The sequence below is a fragment of the Vanellus vanellus genome, assembly GCF_965231255.1.
Source record: "Vanellus vanellus genome assembly, chromosome: 1".
NCBI classification, from domain to species: Eukaryota; Metazoa; Chordata; class Aves; order Charadriiformes; family Charadriidae; genus Vanellus; species Vanellus vanellus.
In genome coordinates, this window is record NC_138905.1 from 129,992,806 (window position 1) to 130,013,536 (window position 20,731).

At 41.4% G+C, this 20,731-nt stretch overlaps 1 protein-coding gene across 3 annotated transcripts in view; it reads left to right on the forward strand.

Annotated features, from left to right (window-relative positions):
- DMD (dystrophin) overlaps nucleotides 1-20,436 on the forward strand; it is a gene marked incomplete at both ends in the record, with an annotated part of 1,177,430 nt that extends 1,156,994 nt beyond the window's left edge. For 2 of the 3 annotated variants that reach the window (XM_082480533.1, XM_082480531.1), the window contains 2 exons: nucleotides 2,955-3,047; nucleotides 17,915-20,436. In XM_082480533.1, coding sequence (XP_082336659.1) covers nucleotides 2,955-3,047; nucleotides 17,915-18,012 — 191 coding nt within the window. Of the gene's footprint in view, nucleotides 1-2,954; nucleotides 3,048-11,518; nucleotides 11,551-17,914 lie in introns of all 3 variants that reach the window. The other variant, XM_082480534.1, reaches the window with a different exon arrangement.
- Nucleotides 20,437-20,731: the final 295 nt, after the last annotated feature.

Consider the following 20,731-nt stretch of genomic DNA (forward strand, 5'->3'; position numbering starts at 1 on the left):
CGTGATACTAGTGAGCAAATATTTTGCTGTGTATGGCACACACAGAGTAGACAAAATGTATTGGTGGAGTAATTTACATCGGGTTACTGAAAAAATGTTGTGAATTTCATCACATAAAATATGTTAATTAAAATGCACAAGAAAAAATAGGAAGACAGTGGTTCTCAGCCATCTTATTAGAAGTCTTGTAATTTCATATTTTATCCTTTTAGTAGGACAGAATATAATAAAGTACTTCTTTTCATTTGACTTGGTATGAAATAATTCCCATTTGACTTGTGAGACTTGAGTTAATTAATTAATTAGCACACATATATAAACTGCTGAAACTTCTTTAAAGCAAATATTTAGACACGACTTGGGTTTTTCTGTTTGTTCGATTGCGCCCATATGCGGAAGGACAGTCAGATGTTGAATCGTTATCAGTATGATCGTGTTGAGACTCAGCAAAGCAACGTTGTTGGCAGCATGGAGCGGAGCTTATAAAAAGAATTACTAACCGAGCTAACAAACCGCAACTAATTCAGCTTGTCGAGTCTCCATTCACACCAGAAAGCTTTGCTTGCTAGTCTGAGAGTTTTCTGAAGCACGACTTAAAATATTCTTGAATTGTGAAGGGAACGAGAGCGGTATTGTAAATAATGCTCCCCTGCAGCAAGCATGTGCCCTGTAATGAGGGAATCATAGTTTTCAAGAAGATACTGAGGATCTCTAGGTCTCTCAGGCAATGAGGTAATGTAATGGTAGCTTTCATATATTTTTCTTTTTGAAAGGAGACGTTAGGTTTTTTTTTTCTTTGACCGTGGATGCACTGCACTTCTCTCTCTCTCTGCTTTCTCAAGGAGAGATTACTGTAAAAGGTTTTCCACCAGCAATGTTGTCCAGCCATTTGGTAAAAGCAGCAACCCACTCAGATCCTAATTTGCAAATAGAAGAGCTTTTCCCTTGATTTCCTGAAATGCGCCTGGGCAAGTGGAAAGGTTCTGCTTTTTTTCTCATAGAGTCCTAATGGGAAAGTCCTGATCTTTGGCCTTTCTCCCCCAGTAATGTAGCAGCAGAGGAGGTTCTCTGAGGTATGTGAGCCAAGAGGCTGTTACTGAACTTTAATTTGTTGAGGTACCACCAGAATATTTGATACCCACTCAGCTCTCCAAACCTTTTGTAGAAACAGGAATGGGGAAGAATGTTTTGGGTAAAGAGAGGTAGTTGAGGTCTGAAGGTGTCTACTTTTGTTGGGTTGCTTGGATGATGTCTTATTTTGTCATTCAGAAGGAAATGCTCAGGAAAAGCATCCAAATGAGAAAAAAATAAAAACAATGCTTTTTAAGTGAAAGATACAGCAATGCTTTAAATGAAAGATACAGCAGTCTTGAGGGTCAACACAGTTCAGTTTGTATCACCACTTACCAGGACATTTGCAAGTCAGTAGCTGTCTCGGTTGTTCTTGGCCAGGACAGCAGAACCGCTGCCCTCTTCTTTCAATCTTTGGGGCCAGGTGGCTTTCTGCAGGTGTGCTGCTACGGTCCTCGGCCTGGGTAGAAGCGGCAAGGTCTCGCTCTCTGAGTTTTCACCTTGACGTGCAGCAGAGGCTGGAAGGACATTAGTTCTGCTAAGGCACCCCTGTCAGTGCAGCACTTGATGCGAAAGTAACTCATGGTGTGAGTTGATTTGTGTGAACCCAGCACCAGTCGAAAGCTGAACAAACTGCAAGCAGTCTCAGCAGCTATTTTTAGACCATTAATGGAATAAAAGAAACTGATATGAAAATCATCACTTATATGAATTAAGTGCTTCATGCAGACACTTTACCCCACTTTGTGTACTGGAGTGCAAAGAATTACTCTTGGTCAGTAATAACTCTTGTGAAACTCCTGGCCCTGTGGTGAGGCTGACACTAAGGCTAATAATAGGTAATACATGCAGCCCTGAAGTCTTCCTTTAGCATCTTTTTTAGGAGGCTTTCCACTAGCGTGGAGTGCCTCAATGTTTAAAGAACGTAAACGCTAACAGAAAATCAGGCAGTTCATTACTCAAGTTGAGTAATGTTAGAATAAAGAGTCATTAAGTCATTTTCAAAATAAGGATGTACCTCATGGTTACTACAGTAGGCAAAATTGCTTCTGTGTTACAATAGGGGTAAAAGAAATCCAGTAAAAAAGGAGATTCTCACTCAAAGTATATCCTTTAGGTGTATTCTGTTTTTTCAGATGCTTTATTTGTATTGGAGGTTAGGGTCTACATTAAAATCAACATACGGATTTTAGTTATAGGAAGCCATGACCAAAAAAAAGCCAGTAAAAATAAAATGTATCGAATTTCCCATTAAGCTGCTGCCCTATAATCAGGTTATAGAAATTATTCAGTGGGAGAAATGTATTTCGCTTTATTAAACTGCCGCTAAACCCTTTTACAGTACAATTGAATGTTCTTGGAGCGCCAATCTGATGCAATTAAACTGTCAGAAATATTAATACTGATGCAGATGAGCATCTGGGTTTCTACTGATTTACGCAGCTAGGCAAAGCAATGCTAGCATGAATCCAGCACTATTAGGAAGGTGCTCAATAGCAGCACTCACAGCAGCAATTTCTTTTTCCATTAATAGAATAAGAGACGCTGAAACAACGAGTGTCATTTATGGAACTAAATGCTCCTAGCAGACATTTTACCCCACTTCTTTTACCAGAGTAGATTATTTCTTAAATCCCTTTTTACTAATTAAAGTCAGTGTTAATTGTTTAAAAGTCATTGTTTGATTTCACTTAGATCCTGGAAAAGAAAGAGGAACATAATAGTCCACAAAATTCACCTTTTTAACAATTTTGATTGTATACTAAGCAGAAAATGTGTTTACGTGAACAGCCTTAGCTTCGTGAAGGACGTACGCAATCACAAGCTGTTGGCAAATGGTTTTTGCAGTGGCTCTCACGCAGTGGTGTGGCTTTGCTTTCCAGGTGAGGATGAGCTGCTCAGCCCTCCCCAGGACACAAGCACAGGTTTGGAGGAAGTGATGGAGCAGCTGAACAACTCCTTCCCCAGCTCCAGAGGTGAGCACCGCTGCCCACGGCAGACGAGAGGGAAGAAGATAAAAGTGCTTTCTGTTCCTTGATGTTTTCAGGGGGTTGTGTTTTGGTTTCGGGCTTTTTGCTGCTCTTTGTTTTCGTTTTAACAATAGCTGTAGAGAAACCTGTCTTATTTAGAGTGGAGAAGCAGCCTGCTCCTCCTTTACCTTAAGCTACCTCCACAGGTAGCCCTTGCTAGATATGTGGATGAAACAATGTCTGTCTGAGACGCTTTTTTTTCCTCAGCATTTTCTTCGCCCTCCTTTTGCCATGTTCCTTTTCTCACAGCTTCTCTCCTTTTCAGTCAGTCCCCTTGCTGATTTATTTTTAATACATGTCTTAGCACGTTTTTCTTCTGTCCTTACCTTTCTCCAAGAAGAGTCTGGTTCGAAATAATATTAAAGTTCTGAGTCAAAGTTCTCGACCTTGTAGCACTGGTGTCCAGAGCGATGGAGGGAAAACAAATGGGCTGCGTGCTTGTACAGCGTGGGCTGCGCTTGTGTGAGCCAGAGCTTGTCTTTCAGTGTTTCTGTTTTGCTCATTCCTGCTGTTTGCTAAAGATAAACATTTGTATTACTGGAATTTATTTGTTCAACCTTTTTTTTTTCATTTAAGAAGGTCTTTTCTGAGCCCAGAGAAAATACTCTGCTGCCAAGAAAAATGGCTTAGATTCCTAGCAGGAGATGGGAAGTTTGGGATATTACCTGTTGCGTGAAAGAAGGCTCAGACATAAACCTCTTGGCAAAAGAAAGTTCCGGTGTCTGTTTGACAGCCTGTTAAGTGGATTTCAGTAGAGGCCCCTTGCACAGGTTTCACGTGTCACCCAGAGGTTCTTCTTTAGTAGATAAATGTAGTAACTGTCCTGCTAGACTTTCAGTAAAGTCAATTTTTCTCCATCTTTTGATTTCAAAGCAAGCTCAGCTCTCACCAGGCATCGTCTGTGGGCAGTGGAAGGAGAAGGCAGTAGAAACTGCACAAGATCTCATGCTAGAGATCAAAAGATGGAATCGTTTTAGAAAGATATTATGGAAGAAAAGCTAATACAATATATTGTTAACTACATTCATCTCCACCTCAACATTATATGAAAAAGTCCAATGTCCAGCCCTCATTTGGCCTAGATATTAATTATCAGAAACAACAGATGAAAAATGTTTCAAATATTGGTATGTAGATAAAAATGGACTTATTTTTAAAGTTGCTGTGTACACAAGGTTGCAACAGCCAGTGCTTTCTTATCAGTGACCGTCATTTGTGTAAATATGTTGTATTTAGGAGATCTTGCATAATCGTGTATGTCTAGGTGTAGATACCCCATGTATTAAAATATTTGCAAATGTGGCATCTAATTTGTAATCATAGCTGATGACACTGACAAACGGTGTTTCTTTTTAAAAACGAGCTTAGCTTAAGTAAATACAGGAGCAATTTATGAAACAACAGTTAATGAGATATTTGAAATACAGTGGTTCATTTCCTGTGTGTAAATAGGTAGAGATCAGTCCCTACTGCCTGAGAATAGAAAAGGGTATTAATTTTATTTTATTATTGAAAAATACAAAGCTTCATGAATCAAACTGGCACAATATAAAGTGGGAAAGAAAAAGATTTGGAATTGGTAACATTCCGTAATTGGTAACATTCCGTAAGTTAAGCTGTAACTTCACATTTTCATTCTGGTAATGAAAAATGTGGTTATTTAAATACAGAGGAAGAATGTATTCCCTTATTTTATTTCTCCCTACGGTAACTATGTTAAAAGTTTAGTATGTGATCACAAGCATATCTAAAAAAGATTGCAGCTTATATACGTCCCCGCCTGACTAGCGGCCATAGAGGGTAAAAATACTCTCTAGCTGCGTGAAGGGCTGCGAGTGAGGAGGTGGCACAGCCTTTGTTTGTCGTGTGTCTTCTCCTCAGCCAGGCCGTGAGAGGAGCTTCTGGTGCGGCGGCCGGGAGCAGGCACAGGCTGTCAGGCAGAGTCGAGCTTCCCGCAGGACTTTTCTTCTGGGGCTGACCAAGGCACCGTCGGGCTGAGCCAGAATCTGCCTCTTCCTCTCTCTTTGGCTACACAAAAAGATTAGTCCGGCTGGGAGAAAAAAGTCATTCACTTTTTGGAGAATTTTACCAGGCTTTGACTAAAGAATTTAAGACTTCAGTTAGGCTTCTCTGTATTCCTTGTGTGTTTCGATGCATTTGCTCGAATACCAGTGCTGCGTAATTGCTTTTGGTTGAGGAATAGGAAGGGTCAGGCCCTCTGTGAGAAATAGTTTGTCTTACAACCAGTGCAAATGGATGGATTTCCAGTCACTGGTTGATATAGAAAAAGCTACTGACATTGTCAATTTTGCTGAGATCTCATGCAAACTTTAGTTATTGGAGTTTTCTTCTACTCCCATTTTAACAATGAAATTATATTCAACTGACACCCGCATAAACAAAGGTTACATCCACAGTTATTTTGCCGCAGCCTCGTGTAGACCTTCATCGCGAAGGATGCTGCAGTCAGTCAGATTCCACAGGCCTCAGGGATACAACTTTACAAGACTGCAGGAAGGAGAAGAGGAAGCAGGGTTGACTGGTCCCAACAAACCATGGAATCAGGGACCTTTTTGCTGTTGAGGGGTGCAAATCTGTATCTCAGGTTTCCAATCTGTAATAAAAGATCAAAGTGTAATTGGAAAAGAGTGAAAGCAGTTGGCAAAGCAGCCTGAGCAGAGGGCGTAGTGTAAGGACTCAGATGTGGTACAAGTAATATTTTAATGCTTCGCATTACAGGTTACATTGAACCTCAAGCTATCTGTAGGTATTCAGGAAACAGAGCAATAAGCCCAAACAAGCAATGAGCACAGATCTATAAAGAAAACATTTTCTTATATTAATTAGAATTAAAAAATTGTAAGATGCAAGAGACTCAGTCATCCCAGTTGGACATTCAGAGGTATGTTGTGATACAGGAGCTTATGAAATATTCTTTGAAATGTGAATTCAAAGTACTTGGGGTAAAGTGGTACCACATGTGATGCATACTATCTTTAGGAATTAAAACTAGAAGGAAAATGGATTAAATGCCCAAGTCTGACTAGTACTAGAAGTAGCTTTGTTTATTTCTGTAGTAATGCTGTAGAAGGAGAAGTCTGCTATGATATTTGTAGACCATGCAATTCCAGAAGATCTGCAGAGGATACAGGGCACTCACCAAAACCTACCTAGATTGAAAGCGAGAATAACAAAATGAAATCCAGGAAGAGACAAACATTGCTACAAATAACCTGAACTTTATACATGGAATCAATTGAAGAAATCTAAGGATGTATGAAAACCCCTGGGAAGTTACTGGCAGGACATTAACTGTGGGTTTCCTTTGTGGCGTGTAAAAATAAGCATGTTAAGTTTCAAGCTAAATATCCAGCTCCAGCATGTCACAGCATAGGGAGTGATACACCTTTTGAATAAGGGACATAATTCTGGGTATCCTGTTGCTATTAGGATAACAACAACTTGGAGGAGCACAGAACAACATGACAAGAGCAAACTGGACTCTGAAGGCTTTGGTTCATGAGAAAAGTTCAGAGCTGAATAAGCAGTGGAGAGAGAAAAGGACTGAATTTCTGTGCTTGAGTGCACGGATGCATAGTTGAACATCCCAGGATACAAATTAAAACCAAAATAATCAGTCTCGGTATCATCAAAAGCATCTGAAGAGTAAGATTTACTCAGGTTCGGGAATAGTTTTCTAAAGCAATAGTAGCTCTTATTTTGGACTTCTGAAACAAAGCAGAAAAATGTAGTAGTAATTAATTGTCACTTACCTGGAGATAGATTCATTTTGATTATGATATTTTCCAAGCTTGTGCTGCATAGAGTTGTTTTTAAAAGGGGACCAAGGCTTCATAGCATCATTTTGAATGTATTTTAGAGAAGCACATGTTAAACAAATCATGTCATAGACCTTCATAAGCAGATCGCAGATGCAAGAACTTGTGTTACTATATACCTTTTATAGGTTGGGTTTTTTTGTTTCTTCAGTTTAACCTTTTGGCGGTTCTTGGTGTTTCCTAAGGAACAGTGGACCTCCATGCTCCTTGCACAGCTGACTGTTGGTGCCAAAAGCTGGAGAGGGAAATTCTGCTGAATACCTGATGATTGCTGTCCTCAAGGAATTTTTCTTTCCTTTTAATCTAAAAAGTTTCCTATCCATTCCTCTTTTACTTTGCCGCTCCCAGCAAATTCACAACTGCCACAGCTGCTTCAAACAGCTGCTGTGCTAACTCAAAACAGATGTCAAAGCCAGAGGTCTGACATTTAGTGGAAATCTACCATTAAATACCACCTCAGTGGTTTATTTGACCCTGCTTGATAATGGGCCACAGAGGAAAACATTTTCACGCTGTATTTGTGCCCAAGCTACTAAATCTTCAGGGAGCTGGTTCACAGTTAGAAAGTAAGATTGGCAGGCCGGTATTTTTAAAGCCACATTCATCTTTTCCGCAGCTCTGAGGGCAAACAAGTTCCACGGCTTTAGGTGGATGTCATGGTGGACCAGGCTGTGTTTTGCGGTTATGGTTTTGTGGCAAATGCTTTCTATGAATGAAGCTCAGAGAGGAATTTAGAGGCAGAAGTTGTTGATCTGACTGAAGTTGTTGAGAGAGCTTCCCGGGCTGGTGGGTAATGAGGAGGTGGGAGCCAAGAAGTGGTTAGAAATGAGACCAGCATGGCTTAAAAGAGCTAAGAGGCCATGACATCACGCGAAAACATTTGGAGAGGGATCGGTACACACCGTTATTAGTTAACACAGTATTGCTTAATACAGATGTTGTCTTGTGCAGTGAAATTGCAAGACCCCACAGCAATAAATAAATGGCACTTAGAATAGCACCATCTTTTACAAGTTTTGGTTTATTTTTATCCCAGTCATATAAAAACACACCAGACACATTCTCTCCTCTCACTCGTGCGTCAGCCGGGCCCTGTCATGAATAGGACTAATGTCCTAAGTGGAACTAGCAACTTTCAGCACTGCAAATAAAGCCATTTCTCTTATTCTGACAGCCAAACATCTTACAATGCACTTTTCTTTTCACACTTTACTGAACCAGTGGAAGAGTACCCTGGAGTTATTAAACTTTAGGGTATCCTGGAAATACTCTTCCAACTGAGCTACCCTGGCCTCTTCTGGACTGTATCCCCTTCTCTGTGCTATGGTCCTACTTCCCACATGGGTGAGCCCAGATGACTGAGATCCCTTATCACTCCCCTGTGGCCCAACAGTACTGAATTGGCTGAGCCCCTCTGCAGATTTCTGCTGGGATGGTGATGGGGAGGACTAGATCTTTGGTGATTTATAATGTTCGGTCCTGATGTAAACTGAGAATACATTAATGAATTAACCAAGACTTCAAGGAACTTTTTTTTAAGAAAAAAAAAGCGCTGTTTGCAGATCCACATCTCTTCCTGCTGCAGCCCGTCCCTCTCCTGAGTTCAGTGACAGGGGCAATGCAATAGGTGCTTTGTGCTCTCTGCTTTGAGCTGAATCTGCATAGATGCATGAAGTTTTTATTGGTGCCTCTGCTTTCAGATTTGATTTCATCACTCTCCGCATACCTTTGCCTGTGATACAACGTCATGTAGACTTCCAAAAAAGGAAAAGAAAGACTCTTCTGTTTTGTAAGGGCAGGAAATCTTGATTTGAGCAGGAATAATAGATAATTAGGCACCCATGGACTGTGTATCAGTGTTTTGATGCCTTATAGAATACAAATTTTCAGAACTGCGGCAACACAGAGAATCTTCTTCCTCTGCAATTTATGCCAAACCATACTCCTTGCCTGAAAACTTAGACACACGCATTCATTCATATGCAAAGAAGAAAATAAAGTAAAATCCATTAAAACCCTTTTAATCTTCCTCCAAAAGAAATTAGCTGTTACTGTAGTAGTGCTACTCTTTGTTGCATTTAACGAATTCGAGGGCTGATTACTCACCAGCTGTTTTGTGTGGCGCAGAGCTACCCCCAGTTACCTTTCAATGCATTCATTTTCAAGCAGAATCCAGTCTGTCTCCTGTAGATATTTAAATGAGACACTGTGTAGCTGCAATTTTAGGTGCTTGTGCAGACAGGTAGGCATTTCTTAAGACCTCCAAAAGAGTCCAGTATTTTGCCCATGGGCAGTTCCTTCTCTCCTCTTGGCCCAAGCTAAAATGGCTTCTGCTGGATCTCATTCGTGCCCCAGGACTCTTGCACAGCCAGCTATACCATGCTGCATTTTCTGGAGGCCTTAGGTAGACCACCTACTCATCTAAACCTTGGGGCTGTTCCTCACAAGAAGACCAAAGTACGCAATAGACTTTATATCTTCATTTTCAAGGATTTTCTGTTACATGATTTATACAGGTTCTCATCTTCCCTCCTGGGAGGCACTTTTTTCAGCATTCATGGCTCCTGGTAGAAGTGCCAGAGGAGGTTGCAGGCTGTGTAGGCGCTCATGTAAGTCCTAGATAGTCAGGCAGGCCTGCAAAGTCAAGCCCTTAGAACTGAAGCTACACCTCTCCTAGCCATCAAGCTCTCCCTGGTACCTCTGTGCACCACCAGCACATGCAGTAGAGACATAACCTGAGCCAAGGCTCCCCTTAGGACCAGAATAAAAACCCGCATGCAGAGCATGACTTCAAACCTGTTATTATCATTTCTGATAGTAAGCGTGCTAATGGGGAGAGGGAGAACAGAAGGAAGGGAATAAAACTTCCTCTGTTGTATAAATCGCAACTTTTGCTGTCCAGGCCCCTTCAGGCGTTGCCCTGGCGGTTTCTGTTGCTGTTCTGGAGTTTATAGTTGAGTGGTGGCTCTGACCTGTGGTGGTCAGGGATGCCATTCACGTCCTCCGCCCTCTCCTCCTCTCCTTTACCACCTCTGCTCAGCTTTGCCCTGTTGCTGACCCTTGTTCTGCTCCTTGTAAAATACAGAATCACAGAATCACAGAATTATCAGAGTTGGAAGGGACCTCTAGAGATCATCTAGTCCAACTCCCCTGCCAGAGCAGGATTGCCCAGAGCACATTACTCAGGACTGCATCCAGGCGGGTCTTGAAAATCTCCAGGGAAGGGGACTCCACCACCTCCATGGGCAGCCTGTTCCAGTGCTCACCCTCACCGTAAAGAAGTGTTTCCGTGTATTTGAACGGAACTTCCTATGTTCTAACTTGTGCCCATTACCCCTCGTCCTGTCATTGGGAACCATTGAAAAGAGCCTGGCTCCATCCTCCTTCAAAGGAGGATACAAATACCTGCAAAGCTATTTATTGTCTTCTTTCCCTTCTCCTGCGGGCCGCCATACCTAGAAAAAAACTCAACAGCAATTAGGTTACTGTTATGCTGACTGGTGTGTTCTCCTGTATATATCTGTCTCTCTCCCCATTGTCCCATATGTTGTTTACAATTACATCATTTACAACAGCTTTGGGGCAAAGATCATCTTCGTTCTTGAACAGCATCTACCGCAGTGACTTTCTCGCCTAAAGCTACAAAGTCTGGCCATGCTGGTGCTTGGAGTAGTGTACCAGTGACAGTGGGACGATGCTTCTGGAGGCAGCAAGGATCTTACTGTCACGGGCTGTGGGATGGAAAAGGGGGGCGGGGGAGTGTTTCTGCTGTTGATTGATACCTGGCTTTCTTTTTTATAAAACAAGTATGCAAAGATAAGTGTTTAAGAAGAATCAGTATGATCAAAATATGGCTTCTGTGAAGGCTTGTCAGGAATATCTTCTCAGCTAAACCCATTAATGAATCCTCTGTTTTGGCAGTACAACTTGAAAGTGATGAGATAATTTCCCTTTTTCCCCTTTTACTTGAATTTTTTTCTCCCTTTCTCCCTCTGACCTCTCAGTTTTACCATGCTTGCAGATCAGCTTGTGGGAAACATCTTTTGAAATATATTTATCTTGAATGTGAGTGTTATATTCCAGTGTACAGCTCTAGGTGTAAAATATGTGTGCATGCGTGTGTACACATATGTGTATATATGAGTGTATATCTGTATATATGTATGTAGGCCATAATAAAATGTAACATGTCTGGATGAGTTAATTTGATGTTGGGGAAACATGATTTTACCGGTAATACTGACTAGTAGAAGTACTCAAACTGAGGAAATTTGGATGCTCAGAAAGTGAATTCAGATCTTCTGTGCCATCCTTATCCACAACTGAAAGGCCTCTAAGTTAGTTTTAGTAGTTTTCTCAAGTGTTTTTGCAGATTACTGTTCTTGAATAAATCAGTTCAGAATCATCAGTAGATTTCAGTGCACTTTCAGTCTTTGTTTAAAGCAGAATTGTGGTTATTTTATATTAAATTCCTAAATGGAAATTGAAGTGTCTCTTACAGTGTAAAATATATATTCATGTGTGGTTTTTTCCTCTCTTTTCTGATATTTCTTCCACTTCCTCTTTCTGTTCCTAAAGGAAGAAATGCCCCTGGAAAGCCAGTGAGAGAGGTTAGTGAGATGCAGACTCACTCACTGCCATGGCTTCTGTTTGTCACAGCTTGCTTTCTGTGCCCAGCATGCGTGTGACGGCGGCACGGGTTTGCTTGGGTTCGGTGAAGGGGGGGGTGGGGGGTGGTTTGATTTTGCTTTGGGTTGTGTTTGATTTTGCTGAGTGCATTCCCCATGTGTGCTCTTAACAGTAGCATACCTCTCAACTTTCAGTGGAGACAACGTCAGCTCAGGGATCTGCATTTTCTTACATCCTCCCAGAGGTGGAAACTGAGGAATGGGGAGGAGAAAATAATACATTGAAATTAAGCCTCTGGATGATAAAGGTGGTCAGCAAGTATGCTGCAGTCATTGACTTACGTTCTGTTGCTCTTGTACGTAAGCACAACAGGGAGACCCGTGTCTCTCGTGTTCTGCTTACATACTCAACATTGTATTAACATATATGTGCCAATATACCAGCCATCATCTCCAGTTATTAAATATTTTTTTTTCTTTTTCTTTAGAACAGTGAGAGTTGAGAGGTATAAGAGATTCAGGTGTTTTAATTTCCTGATGTACTATTACAGAATGAAGAATGCTACTAACATTCACCAGCTCCACAGTGTTGTGTTCAGCAATGTAAACAGGCGATGGTTTTCACTGTGCACTTCGGACATGGTTGGTTTGATGCAAAATAGATTTTAGAATTTGTACGTCTCTGCTTGTTACTGGAGGAAAACGTTTTGCGCTGTGTTGTCATAGCACCTTTGAAAGTATTTCCCGAGAGCCTTGATTTTTCCTCTGTGAAGCTGCTTTTCACTCAGCAACCAGATACAATGTTTGAAAGGTGAATTCCTAGCAAAAGTTATTATTAAAGATGAAATATTCAGAGACTGCCCGAGTGCAGTTGCAAGTAGCTGTGAAATGACCTTTCCCAAACAGCTGATGTTTGCGTGTGGATGAGGCAAGAATTAAAGGGTAACCCGTTTTGCAGACTTCTGCTGGTGCAGAGAGGGGGTGGGGGAGGTTCGTGGAAACACGCTGCGCTGGGGTTTTTAGTAGAGCTGCCAGGAACCCCCCAGTCACTGCCAGGCTACCCTGAGTACACCAGGATTCGTTCTAACGCGGTGCCTTGTCATACAGCAGTTCTCCGCATTGGCTGTAGGAGCTGGCACAGGTCCAGCTACTTCGAGGAAGAAGATGCTCAGTACAGGTTAAGTCTGTCCTCAAGTGGCAGGTCCCCTCACACGAATCAAAAAAAGGTTGCTTGGGATGGCATCAACCGTCTGCAGCGGTCCAGAAATTTTATGGAAAGTATTTCATATTCAGCCCTGCATGCAGTCAGACCATACGGTCTGAGAATTCTTCTCCAGTTCAGCAAAACAGGTTGTTGATTTCCAGTATCCTCATTCATATTTACGCGTATTATTCAGAATAAGCTTCTGCTGCTGAGGGCATATTTGATACAATTAATAAAAAACCTCAAAAGTTAGAAAAACAGGCATGTCCTACTTGATCAGATTCCAGCAGCCTAACCCTAAAAAAAAAGTTGACTGCTTCAGTGAATCGCTCACTGCTCTCCAATTGTATTTGTACTCACTGACGGTTCCGGGGGGGTTGGTGACTTGCAGAGATGAATATAAAACGCAGCTCTCTGCCTGCGTATGAAGCATATGATCTAAGGTACAGAACAGCTTTTGCTTTATGTGTGAATCCATTTGCGCAAAGGTGGATCATGCGGTTTTAGACCCACCCGGGCAGGTTTTGATCCCATTACTCACATTAGGTATTGTCTTAATGAGTAAACCCATGAATTTCATGGCATTACTCGATAGGAATAAGGTTATCAAAGTCCAAGACACCAACAGGAAGGATTTTTCTTTTGTCAGGGAAGGGTTAGAAATCTGTGCTGCTGAAAAAGGCACTGCATTGTGTTGGGGCTTCTTAATTTACTTTCTATCCAGTCTTTGGAGTCTGAATGCTCCGCGTTTATTTATCTGACAAGCTGTAGTGTAAGATTGATATTCAGTTACTGCGCCCTCACTCAAGGGCCTTAATTCCAGTAGAGCCTCTAAAACAAATTCAGCAGATGTGAAACGCATCATTCTGTGTGTGACCAGAAGTGATGTAGTTAGTGTCTGCAGAAATACATGTTTTCTGCTTTCAAAGCAAATGCACCTGTGTTAACAGTCCCTCCATTTTATAAGTCTAAGTTAATACTGTCCGTGTCCATTTTGAGCTTTATTGCTGCATTTCAAAGTGTGTGGTAGTTTTTTTCTTACGCAGTAGCATCTTTCAACGTTTCAGTGCCTCAAGCATGAAGAAAATTTTTTCAGCTTTAATGTTTAAAAAAAAAAAAAAAAGAAAGAAAGGAATTAATAACTTCTTTGGTGGCATTCCTTTAAAATATGAATAATAATAAGTGGAAAGCTATGATTTATATTTTTCTAAGTCCTTTTAGGACAGTATTTTTCTCATTTGCGTCTTAATTAAAAATTTCAATGTCCTACGTTTCAGTCTTAGAGAGGGCAAGTAAGCAGTATTCAACAGAAGCTACAGAGCTATGCAGAAGCAGTCAGTGAATTTGAACTCTTATTTAGGTAACAGGCATTATAGAAGAGGGTGCATTCTTTGCACATACAGTTCCAGGAAATTATCGCGTATGTCATTCTCAACTATTTGCAGTCTTGATTGACATAGCTGTTAGTCCCATCTGCCAGAGAGGCAAAAAACCTGCTGGCGGTGCAATGACACCCAGCTGAAGGTTCGCCAGTTGAGTGGCTGGAGCACGGCTATATTGCCCGTTCTTCTGGCCCGTCCTCCCATCCGGCGACTGTCCCAGAGACTGCAGTCCCCAAGCTGTTGCACTTTACAGTCCAGCTATTAACACAAACTGCAGTCAGCAGTGGTTTGTGGTCGTGCTCTGAGCTTTAAACTCAGATGGCTCAGGAGGAGAAACACAATTGTTCGGCTTTTCTGCAGAGAAAAATAAGACCCGCGCTAGAGAGGTGTGGATGGTGTGGGGCAGACGGATACACGCCTCCTTAGTAACTCCAGCCTGCCTCTCTGCAGCTTTTGTGGAAGGAGATTGGATCTGAAGCATGGTTGTTTCAAAAATATGGCGGCAGTTAACAGAGAAAACGAAAAAAAAAACCCTAGCAGACTTTCCTGTAATTGTTACGCATTAAAAGAATACCTAGGGATCCCTGCATGTATAAGGTCCTCTTGGCCCATGTTTTAGTTGCCTGAACAGTTTAGCAGTTTGTACCTAGCGTGGCATACTTTTGAAAGATGTTTTTCTGTATTTTTGATTGAAGTTATTCTTTCTAGAGCTAGACTCTTTCTATAAAACCAGCTTGCCTTTGTTACCTTTACAGCTCTGTATCTGACAGAACAAAATATTGTTAACAAATACTGATTTTTTCAGAGGATGGAGTTTAGCAGTTTGGGTTGCTTTAAATCCATGGAAGGGTGATCACTCTTCCCGATCTGGGAGTAAGTGGCGTTGGAGTCCCTGAAGAGGCCTGCAGTCCCAGTGTTGTTTCTAGAAACACCAGATCTCAACAAATCTGAACGAGAGACCGTAGTCCCACAAGCAGCAGTGCCTCTCATGCCCAACTACCCCATTATGACTGTCACCACCACCACCCTGTCTTGTGTCTGTAATTTACTGCAGGTGAGGAAGCAAAAGAGTATTTAAAGCCTAGAGATTTCTTGAAAGTAAGTTGCAGGGTCAGGATGTTTGTGGGGATGCTGCAGGTCATTCCAGTTATTCTGCAGGTCATTCCAGGGTGATTCCAATAAAGCCTTGATAGAACAAATGTTACCTGAGAATGTTACCTGTTCAGGTAAGCAGAGCAAGCCTGTGGCACTTACCTTACTGTTTACGTAAGCATCTCCCATCTCAAATGTGTTCTTGCTTTCATATGACTTTGTCAAATTTTCACCTTCCGTGGTGTAATTTGCTGGATTGATCTTAGGCTGCCTGGTGGCAGTAAGAGAGATTATCCCTTACATCTAAAATAAATGTGGTAACATACATTCACTTTAAAGTAAACTATGTTTTGACCAAAACTTGGCAGGAATTTTTCATACTCTGTTACTTGATGTGCTGATGAGGAAATTACAAGTTTTTGCTTAGGATTAATAGGATGGCTATCGTTAATGATTTATGGATGAAATTGCTGCTTGATGCCTCTGTTTCTCTATGCATTAGTGCAATTAGCAAAATGTCACCAGATTAGAACCAAGTGGTTTTTTATATTGATGCCTGGCAATCTGTGCCACGCACAGCACAGCTCACGATCGAACAGGCAGCTTGTTGAGGAGTATCATTTAGATACTGCATAGTTTTGTGTAATGAATGCTACATTAAAACAAAAAATCAAACAGAACTTTAAAAGCTAGTAGTTGAATGTAAAAGGTCATAGTAGTTCTCCAGAAGAAACAAGCTTCCCTGGATATTTCTCAGGTCATTTTTTTCTATTCCATAAATACTGATGAATATTAACTAACGTCACTCCAAGCTTCCATGTAGTGTAGGAATGTCATCTGTACATGACTACCGTAACATCTGAACATTTGGAAGAGGATGGTGAGTTTGATTTGCCCCACAGGGAAGGTTAATTTCTGGTAGAGAAGACAGTTGTGTCAGGAGGGACACACACTGTGTAGGTGGGCAATGGTGACAGTCAGGCTCCGGCACATTACAGGTAGAGACTGCATGAAAGCTGTATCCCGGATACCCTGGTAATGTCCTTTCTTTATTTGGGTGCTCCTTGCTCAAGGATAATGGTGAGGAGTCAGCACCCAGGCTAACGCAAAGCGTTCCTGGGAAGCAGGGCTGTGGGCAGATGCACCTCCCATGTTTTTCCAGACAGATATTCTATCGCAGATACTCTGAGGGAGTAAATCAAACCCCTTAGGCCATAGCAACATATAGTTTTATTGAGTAATACTTCCCTTGTTATATACTTTCAGTTGCTGGCACTCTGCAGCGTGGGGACTTCTTGAGTTAGAGGTCACATGTACTTGCTTGCATTTAAATAAATCTTTCTTCAGTGATTATTTTCTAACTCCTTTTTTAACTCATTTGTGTGTTTGGCCTCAACATCAGCCTGTGGCGATGAGCTCAGTAATACAATTATGTGCTGTGTGGAGTATAATTTCCTTCTGCTTGTTTTAAGACCTTCTGTCTGCTCATTCGTCCTTGTCCTTGCAAGAAATCTTGAACACTCAGTCCTCATTTGGATGCTCATCTTGTAGGGTGCCTAGATCTCCTGTCATACTGCCCCTTCAGTCATATTTTTTCAGGAGGGAGACTCCGGATGGGATTCAGCTGTTTAAACCATGATGTCTCTGTCATTTGAGATGCCAGAGGGTATTTGAGACAGTCATAGAGGACTGCAGATCTGACACAGGACTTGGAGGAGACCCACACTCTTCTGAACAGCAGCCGGAGACCAGGCCGAGGGCCTAAAATGGCAACTTTGGGCGATTCAATCTCCCTACCTTCAAGTCTGTTTAGTCTCTTAATTGTGATGAAGCCATTTCTTACTGCTGATCAGCGTTGCTACCTTTCCTTTCCATTTGCAGCAGTGATAAAATGAGTGTGAGAAGTTACAGATTTCGTCTCCAGAACTGTAGTCTGCATTTATTCATCACTTCCATGTAGGAGGTTCATGTCTTGTGGTTATACCGTCTTAGGACTTTACAGTGGTTACGGGTGAGGAGAAATGCGCAAATGAACTGCTGTATAGTAGTCACTCGGTAATTGTGGCATCTTTGTTTCTGCTGGACTGCTGTCTGAAAAGCAAAGGATATTTTAAAAACGATTGAATAAACTGCAGCCGTTTAGTTTGGTCATCATTTTAGCTATCTGTGCAGGTATCCAGCTGGGACCTCTTGGGTTTAATGATTTAGTTAACTACTGCTGATCTGTTTGTTTCTGTTTTTCTCCCTGATAGAACATTGAATGGTCAAACACTTGCACCGCCAGTTGGAAACTTTTCTGTGATGTCAATGGATTTAATCGTTGCTTTTGGTGAACATTCGTAATGATGCGACTTCATCACTAGGGGGGGCGGGGGGGTCGGAACACAAGCATGCTGGTTTATTGTCAACATAGTTGACCATAGCCATTCAAGCCAGTATTGCTGTTAAGTGTTCTGCAAAACGGGCAACTTTTGCTGATGATGACATACTGTACTCATCCAGGATACTTTTGGAAAGGGTACTCTCTGGTGGTACTCCACTGGGGATGGCGACAAGCGGTACGTGGAGAGTAATGGATCTGTGCTCAGCCTTTTCTGTAAAATGTTCCTACCAGTGTGCTGCCACGTCTTCTTCATTTGATTTCCTCTTCTTTGACTTTCTTTTTCAGGCCACAATGTAGGGAGCCTTTTCCACATGGCAGACGACTTGGGAAGAGCGATGGAAACCTTAGTGACAGTGATGACCGACGACAAGGTGTTAGAATAGCAAGATGTGTTTTACAACTTCAGGCGTCCCGCATGGTTTTTATAATATTCATACTACAAAGAGGATTAGACTGTAAGAGTTTACAAGAAAAAAAAAAAATCTATATTTTTGTGAAGGGTAGTGGTACTATACTGTAGATTTCAGTAGTTTCCTAAGTCTGTTACTGTTTTGTTAACAATGGCAGGTTTTACACGTCTATGCAATTGTACAAAAATTATAAGAAAACTACATGTAAAATCTTGATAGCTAAATAACTTGCCATTTCTTTATATGGAACGCATTTCGGGTTGTTTAAAAAAAATTTATAACAGTTATAATGAAAGATTGTAAACTAAAGTGTGCTTTATAAAAATAATTGTTTATAGAAACCCCCTTAAAAAAACACAAAAAAAAAAATACTGAGGCAGTGCATTTGTTTAGTATCATTTCAGCCCTGTAACTGCATCAGAGATTCATGTCCTGTGTTCTTTTCCTTGCCTATCAAAAAGGAAAAAAAAAAAGTATTTCCTGCAGCGACACCAAAACGGCCAACTTATGTTTCTCATTGGTTTTGTCTGACTAGGGCTGGCTTAAAAAAAAAAAATAATCTCCGGAACTTCCAATGAAGGTAGTTATGTCACCTCTTTCCAATAAAATTAAGAATTACATGAATCACGCAGCTAGTTCGCAATAATTAAATGAAAGAGCACAGTACATGACAGAGCCTGCAAAAAATTAATGAAAAAAAAAAAAAGAACAACCCCCCCCCCGAAGAAAGAAGGAGAGGAAAGAATTTAATGACCATCCTATGTGCCAGCCTTTCCTCTGCTGACTGAATTCCTGAATGCTGTTAGGAAAGGAAGATAGAAATTGCCGTACCGGATTAAACCTTTGGACCTCAGTGTCCGGTACCCCGCTGGCAGCAGCCAGCAGCCAGTGCTTCAAGCAGGAGTTGGGTACAGCTCTCTCCCACCAGCTGCCACCGCTCGTGTCACCTTTGCTGCAGAGGAGAGAAGAAAGGGAGAAGTTCCCTCCTGACCCCGCTGTGGGATCAGCTTCTGACCCGAAGCACAAGTGTGTTACTCCCAGAGCATCTTCGCTTGTCCAGCTCCCCGTATCTTTAACGAGCATGAAGCTCCTCAGTTCTCTGGGAAATAAACCCAAAGCTTTCCGCAATGTGTGTCTCAGCCTGCTACAGCAGCCGGTCCCAAGGAGCTGTAACGCTGCGAGCGACCTTTGGGAAAGGCTGTAGAAGAGTTACTGCTGTTCTTGCGCGCGTATGGCGATCAGGTGAAGGTAGCCACACTGCTCCATGAGATATTTATCACCAAAACAAAGGCCCTGGTCCTTTCTCCTTCCCCATTTCTCTCTACAAGTAATCCCGCAGAATTAACAACAATGTGAGAAAGAGAGGAACTTATAGCAAAACAGATTAGCCAGCTTGACTGCAGCTCGTGAGAGGTAGGTTTGGGTATGAGGTGCTGTCAGCAAAAGCTTTACCACTTCATTTTCTTAACCAGCTCTTAATTTTACCTTAGAATACGTAGAAACTCACCATCTGACTTTATATTGCAAGAGTAAAAAATCTGTTACCTCTTCTTGTATGAAGTGTAATTAAACTTGGAGAAGATTTTATTTTGAATGCTAGTTAACATTGAACATGGCTAGTCATGCTATTTCTACCTCACTTTGGTTTTGTGGTGTTCCTGACAATTACGTACAGATAATGTTACATCATCACCACGTGTCCATTGTGTGACCAGTTCTCATCGTTTAAGTAATACCAACAATGGTAATCATTTACAAGAAGTAAGTACAATCCCCCCCCCCAAACCTCTGCTTTCCTAATAAAAAGCTTTTTTAACACTTTATTACAATAGGAACCCCTGGTATTTCTCATGGTCTTTTTCATCAGAAGGTTTAGATTAAGATCTGAGAAAGAGATGGGTTTCTTCTTTTTTTTCTCCCTTATACGTTAAACCTTCTCTTCAGAAAAAAAAAAATGGAGGAAAAAAGGATTGCACGGTTGTTTTCATCAGGGTTTTGTTTTGTTTGTTTTACTTTCTAGATCTTAGTTTTGGAGTGAGTCTGTCAAAAAATATTTAAAAAGTTAAAAGCTTTATCGCTGCTTTTTTAAGCATAATTTGGGAATTATTTCATATTCCTTATAATGACAAAGTATTAAACTGTAAAACATAATCAGTGTAATTGAATACATAAATACCATATGGCATGTTATTTCATTGTTACTCAGTACTGGTTTATTACTTGGATATCATAATATATTGTGTTTTAACACCAACACTGTAACATTTACTAATTATTTTTATAAACTTCTGTTTTACTGCATTTTTTCACAACATATCAAATTTCACCAAATATATGCCTTACTATTGTATTATATACTGCTTTACTGTGTATATCAATAAAGCACGCAATTATGTTATAAAAGGTGCAGTATTTTTTATTGAGGTTCGGCAGTCACCCAGTGCATCTCCTCTCCGGCGGTCCTCGCCTTAGGTGCGTGCCAAGCACCCCGTATTGCTAATTGCTGAACCCCCTCGTTAGGGATGTCTCGGTGCCTCAGCTGCCTCCGCAGTGCTCAGGGATTTAGCTGGAAGAGGAAAAGCGGCTCTCCTTGGTTTGAGTTTTTCCTCCCCCCTTCAGGCTGTGAACCTCCCCTTTTTATGCTCCCCAGAGCTTTTTGGAGATTGCCAGCTCCACGGTTTCTGCCTCATCG